This window comes from Clupea harengus, chromosome 17 (genome assembly GCF_900700415.2).
Source record: "Clupea harengus chromosome 17, Ch_v2.0.2, whole genome shotgun sequence".
Lineage (NCBI taxonomy): Eukaryota > Metazoa > Chordata > Actinopteri > Clupeiformes > Clupeidae > Clupea > Clupea harengus.
In genome coordinates, this window is record NC_045168.1 from 24,548,514 (window position 1) to 24,554,893 (window position 6,380).

The 6,380-nt window shown below is 43.8% G+C and overlaps 1 protein-coding gene across 1 annotated transcript; it reads left to right on the forward strand.

The window, feature by feature from the left end:
• The first annotated feature begins 1,182 nt into the window (after window positions 1–1,182).
• On the forward strand, window positions 1,183–4,913 carry slc35g2b (solute carrier family 35 member G2b). Its single transcript, XM_012824176.3, is given in 3 exon segments — window positions 1,183–1,940; window positions 3,509–4,693; window positions 4,695–4,913. Coding segments are annotated over 2 exon segments (1,266 nt in total). The 5' UTR covers window positions 1,183–1,940; window positions 3,509–3,556; the 3' UTR covers window positions 4,824–4,913.
• The last annotated feature ends 1,467 nt before the right edge of the window (window positions 4,914–6,380 follow it).

Consider the following 6,380-nt stretch of genomic DNA (forward strand, 5'->3'; position numbering starts at 1 on the left):
CTTAAACATATTCATAGACATGGAGGGAATTCCAAATGTCAGTTCTAAGACTGATATAAATGACTCATTGAACTGCATTCAAAGTCAAACATATCTAAATGAGTCTTGCCATAAAGTCTGCAATCTTGTTTTTACATTGTAGAGATAAATCATGTAGGGTCCTCAGTTGTTAACCTGAAGGTACATTTGATTTGTAATTAATTGGAGAGAGAAGGAGAGAGAGCGAGAGAGAGAGAGCGCGAGAGAGAGAGAGAGAATGAGTGATGACGACATGTGTGTGTGTGTGTGTGTGTGTGTGTGTGTGTGTGTGTGTGCGTGTGTGTGTGTGTGTGTGTGTGTGTGTGTGTTTGCATGTATGTATGTATGCTTTCTGGGGACTAAAGAATTGGGGAACATCAGGTTCACACTGATCGACTTTCCTCAAGGGTTACTATGGAAACATGGCATCAGCAGACTCTACCATGGTAACGTTGATCATCAGTTCATTTTTGGGCCCTTTCCAGTTGATGTTTATTTCTTCTCGATGGGCAATAAGCTTCACAAGAAGATGTTATCATATTCTGTCAACAAAATGCAGCAACCGTTGTTAGAATGACATACTGGTGGTTTCCTTTCATGAACAATACATACAAACATGCGATACATGAGAAACCAGTATTGCGGCTAAGTCTCATTGGTCAATGTCTAATATCGCACTGTCAGACAACAGCTACATTTGTCTCAGCCTTCAAACTGCACGTGGGAAGATATGACATTACAACCAAATGAGGTAGTGAATCAGTATGGGATCAATTAAGTGACAAAAAAGATTTACAAATACCCCACGAATTGCAAACAAACAGGATGCGATATACAAATACCCCATTATTTGCAAACAAACTCAATTTAATTTATAAATGCAAATATGCACACCATGCTTTACAAATACAAAACACACCTCTCAAACAAACACAATGTGCTTTGCATTTGGAGTCGTATGTTTTTGGGGCGTTTGTTGGGTATCTAATTTGAGCATTTTGTCCTTTGGACTGAAAAAGAGATTTTAATGTCCCTGGCAAGTGTAACTATGGCATTGCGAAACAATTTGATATAGTTGTCAAAACCTCATCTCATTTCTCCTGCAACCTTTGGACACGCATTCTATGTGCAATGTTTTGTGAGCTGTGCATTTAGCTCTGTAGGTCAATCTCTTATGGTGCATTATTGTCATGTAAGATGCATATAGCGATAAACTACAGTATATCCTGGAACATCTAGACCTAAGGAAGCCAATGACCCAAATCTGCCCGTGCTGCCCACACTGTTCCTGGAGCCCATCTAGCTGCTGTCGGTGGAATGGGGGCAACGAGGCAACTAGCCTGAACCAGAGCTCCAGGATTATTGGGCGTCAGAAAAACCTTTCTTACATGGTTTACTGTAACTAGACAAAAACTCTTATCTGGACCTTCTAATGGTCAAATGGTTTGATTCTCGCAGTGGTTAGTTGGTACTGTAAGGTGATGTTGTAAAAGATGCCCTCAGTCTATTTTCATACACATTACATGATGATAATGACAGTAGAGAGAGCATCACTCAGAATATGATGATGAAGACAAACATGCAGGAACATCATGTTGTAAGGCACCATGCCCATTCATACATACGCAACCCACAGCCACTGCCATGCGTTTGGTTTGGTGAAGGAAATTATTTGAATTTGTAGTGTTAGAGAGAAACAGTGAGGCTCCCTCCCTCCGTCACCGACAAGCCTTCGCGCTAAACCAAGAGCCTTGAAGAGCGTCTCGTGCATACGCACCTGCTTTCTTGGAGACATCCGCCCGGGAGAAGGATGAGGAGATGGCAAGCGTAGTTTTATATATATTTGGTGCAAGGCGTCGAACGCCTGTCATTCATATGATGCTTCTCCTTACTAAATTCAGTGGGATCTAATAAACAAAAAGGTGAGTTATTTGGATTCAGTCTTGCGTTGAAGGGAAATTTGTTGCGCTCAAATACACAATCATATCGCATTTGGATATAGTTCAGCAAACACGCGAAGTCCTGCGCAGGTTAAAAGGAAATAAATAAGATGTATTATTTTATTGCATTGAAGGCATGAAGTGGTTTGCTTAACGAGTCGGTGTTGTTATATAAACAGACATTTGATGTACATTTTCGTCGCGTTTCTCAATTGGGCTATTTCAGCACATTGGATTGCCCACGACACAAATTGTGCTTAGAAGTGAAGAAAACCAAATTAGTGATATGAAATTATCGTTGTTATTTATATGAAATTTAAAAAATTACAATAATGTGTATTCCTGCCTGGTAAGTTGCGTTACACGGTATATTGTATAAGGTTACCTTTCGTTTTGTATCATACAGGTAGGCCTACATGCTTTCCCATATTTGAAAATGCTATGATTTTAGAAATTGTGGGAAATTTACTTCAGGCAGCATATGGCTCTAGACTAGCGAAACAGAGAGGCGCTGAAATTCAAAGAGGCTAATTGCGAGCTGGAAGGCGCAAGCTGAAAATACAGCACAATAGGCTCAGACCTGCAGAGGAAAATCTGATTTATGAGAGAAATAGGCTATTCATGAGCAGACAAGATGGTCCAAAAAGAATACATCATATCATTTAAATTTGAAAGAAAACAAGAGTGGAGGTAACATGGATGAAGGGAGTGTGTGTTGAGGGTCTATGTGTGTATGTGTGAGTGAGTGAGAGAGGCCCCCTTGTGGAATGCTACGTAGTCGCAGCATCTAAGATTTGGATGGAAGTGATCTCTCTGTAGAAGAATTGTTGAAAATCTCTGTTTAAATACCTTAGGGTGGCCTTTTTCCTTCAACCACAAATGTAATGCTGTTTCGGGTAGCGTCTAACATCAGACATATGCACACATTCATCGATGCATGCCTGTAATGGTAATGATATGACCATTTTCATTTTCTGAATTTACAGTACATTCATTCCGTTTTTTAGTCAGTGCATATCTCCTGAATTGCAAAGCAACCTCTGGTTTTGCCTCTCTGTTACGTCATTTCTCAACCATCACAGAACAGAGTCAGCCTCAGCACGCTTGTCTAAGCAGGCTCTATGACACTTCAATATAGAAATAGCGTTGCACATGAGAGGTGGAGAAAGGAAGCAAGAAAGAGGGAGACATGGCTAGAATGAGTGCAGAGTGCCGAGTGAGACAGCCTCAAAAGAAGAGCACTGAGGCAGTAAGTTATGAATTATGTAAGCTGCTCATCTGCATTCGGGAAAGCCTTGGTAGAACCTTAGTAAGCTATAAGAAAACACATGGCCACTAGTCTCTGTGTTTAGATCCCACATACAACTGATTGTCTGGCTTCTAACATTCTTTCAAAAATATGTATTCAATCTCCGAAAAAAATGTATAATAGCACCAATAGAAGCAAGGGACACGGGTGCATCCAGATATTGTGCTTTTAAGTTGTCCATGTAATGTATTTAAATTGATTATCATAACAATTTGATAAATGTGATCTCTTTTTCAAGCAGCACAGCACCTCACCCTACTCAAGCCCTTCAGATCAGAGATCAGGAACCATGGAACCGACGTCCTCCAGGCAGCAGTATGGCTCCAAAAAGCGAGTCAAGATCCACCCCAGCACCGTCACAGTGAAGTACGACACTCACTCGCCCCAGCCAGGCGACGAGGGCTACGACGACGCGCCCTCCTTCGAGGACTTCACCTCCTTCATGGACCAGACTCCCCCCGGCAGGCGGCCGGCGAAGGAGGGCGGGCAGGGCAGGACTTTCTTTGGCACCATGGACACACGAGCGCAGGCCTCTGGAGCCGGCACTGAGACCACGCTGGACAGAGGGGTGGGCAGTCAGCTCCAGAGCTTTGGTGAGGCCTCAGTGCTGGCCTCACGGGTCACCTGGGGCGCACTGTTTGGGGCAGCGGTAGCCCACGGATGCGTAGCTCTCATTACACGCCTAGCAGCTGACCGCTCCAATGTGCCCTCGCTGGAGCTCATCTTCATCCGCTCCGTCATCCAGGTGTTGTCAGTGGCAGTGGTCCTCTATCGCAAGGAGGCCCCCTTCGGCCCTAAAGGCTACCGGCTGAAGCTCTTCCTCTATGGCGTTTGCAATGTCATCTCCATCACCTGCGCGTACACCTCCTTTGCCATCGTGCCACCCAGCAACGGCACCATCATGTGGCGCGCCAGCACCACGGTCTTCAGTGCAGTGCTGGCCTTCCTGCTGCTGGAGGAGCGGCTGGGCTACACCGACGTGGTGACGACCGTGGGCAGCATCTTTGGCCTGTGCCTGGTCATGATCCCAAACATTGCCGAAGAGGACAAGTCGCCGCTGGGCTTCTGGAAGGAGGCCTTTGGATACACGATGACGGTGATGGCGGGCCTGACCGCGGCCCTCTCCATGATCGTCTACCGGGCCATCAAGGATCGGGTGAGCATGTGGACGGCGCTCTTCACCTTCGGGTGGACGGGCACGGTGTGGGGCGCGTCCACCATGTTCGTCATGCAGGAGCCCATCATCCCTCTGGACGGGGAGACCTGGGGTTACCTCACCGGCATCTGCATCTGCTCCACCGTGGCGTTCCTGGGGGTGTACTACGCCCTCAACAAGTTCCACCCCGCGCTGGTGAGCACCGTGCAGCACCTGGAGATCGTGGTGGCCATGCTGCTGCAGCTCATCGTGCTGCGCATGGTTCCATCCGGTGTACGACGTGCTGGGGGCTCTGGTCATCATGGTGAGCGTGTTCGCTCTCACCGGAGTCAAGCTGTACTGGGTGGGCCGGGCGATACGACAGGATTACGAGGAGATCCTAGACTCTCCGATTCAATGATGAGCGCTTGACATCTCTAGGTGTGCGTGTATGGGTATTTGTCTGGATTTGTGCGTGTGTGTGTGTGTGTGTGTGTGTGTGTGTGTGTGTGTGTGTGTGTGTGTGTGTGTGTGTGTGTGTGTGTGTGTGTGTGTGTGTGTGTGTACGTATCTGTGTGTATTGTTGATATGTGTGTGTGTGTATGTTTGTGCAAGTGTGAAACTGAGTGTGTATGTTTGTATGTGTGTGCAATGTATGGTATTTACTTGTTTGCTAATCAATGTGCAATCAATGAATGTCTGAAACAGGATCTATTTATTTCATATGGTGTATATGGTGTTGAAAGAGTGCCAATTGTGTAAAGTCTTTGCTATATGTTAATGTCTGAGAAAAATAAAAATAAAAATGGTCTATGATGCATTTATCCTTACAACATTGATTTAATTAGCCGTCAACAGTTGTCAAGGCATGGCTCCTCATTATGTTTTAATTAGAAGACATTTAGCTCCTCTTAGGGGAAAAAAATCATCAATTGAAGATCAAAGATTAGAATTTAAGGCAAAAAGCCAATTATCCTGGATTTTATAAATGAACCACTATTGATTCTGGTCACTACTATTGCTTGTCTTTTGTCCAATCAATACACATGAAAATGGCTACAGGGAGGTCAGCAAGAGTGGGAAACACTGTTGTGTCTTAGTTGCCATTCTGCAATCACATATTACTATTATAGAGACACAAATGCCTAAAGCTGTTCTAATGTATTGATATGATGTTTATGTGTCTCTCTGAGGGTCAGGACATAGAGCCTTTAGAGTCACCATTATCTTCTCCAGTTCTGCCTTCATGTCCACGGACAGGTTCTCTCCTTCACCCCCTTCATACTGTCTGTGTCACAGCTAGTATAATGAACCCTATGAAGCACTTTAATGTCGAATCATAGCACACAACACACTGCTAGTATAAAGAACCCTATGACTATCACACATAAAATATAATTACTTCTCATATGTATTTCAAAATAACACAAAAGCAAGTTTAGCTGTGTGTGTAAAACTATATCGTAGTTGTGTGTCTGATTATATCTATGATATGACACTATACATGCAAAACAACATTGAAAAAGAAATGGTAAATGTGTGTGGCAATGAATAATCTTCTGTGTTTTTGTTTTCAGAGTGTATTAATCGTCATCCAGACATAATTTAATGGAGAGTTGTCTCTATGCTTCCATCACAGTCCAGTAGGTGGCATATGAGAGTTATATCTGGGTAATCAAATTCAGTGGTCAGTATAGGCAGTCTTATGGTAAATAATATGGTAAATATGTTCTGTTCAGAGATTTGGTGAGAGTAAACAAACATAGCAGCTTTGTCAAGTGGGTGGAACAATGTTAAATCAACTGCTAATGCTTAGCCAGGGCTATTCTGTTTGAAATAGAACAGTTTAAATAGTGTAAATGGCAGCAATTGCAGTGCTGTTCAGCAATAAAAATAATCGAAACCAAATGAGGGGCCACTATCTTCAAACCGCTATTTTTTTTTAAAGGATTATTGTCTGTGGTTGTCATATGTGATG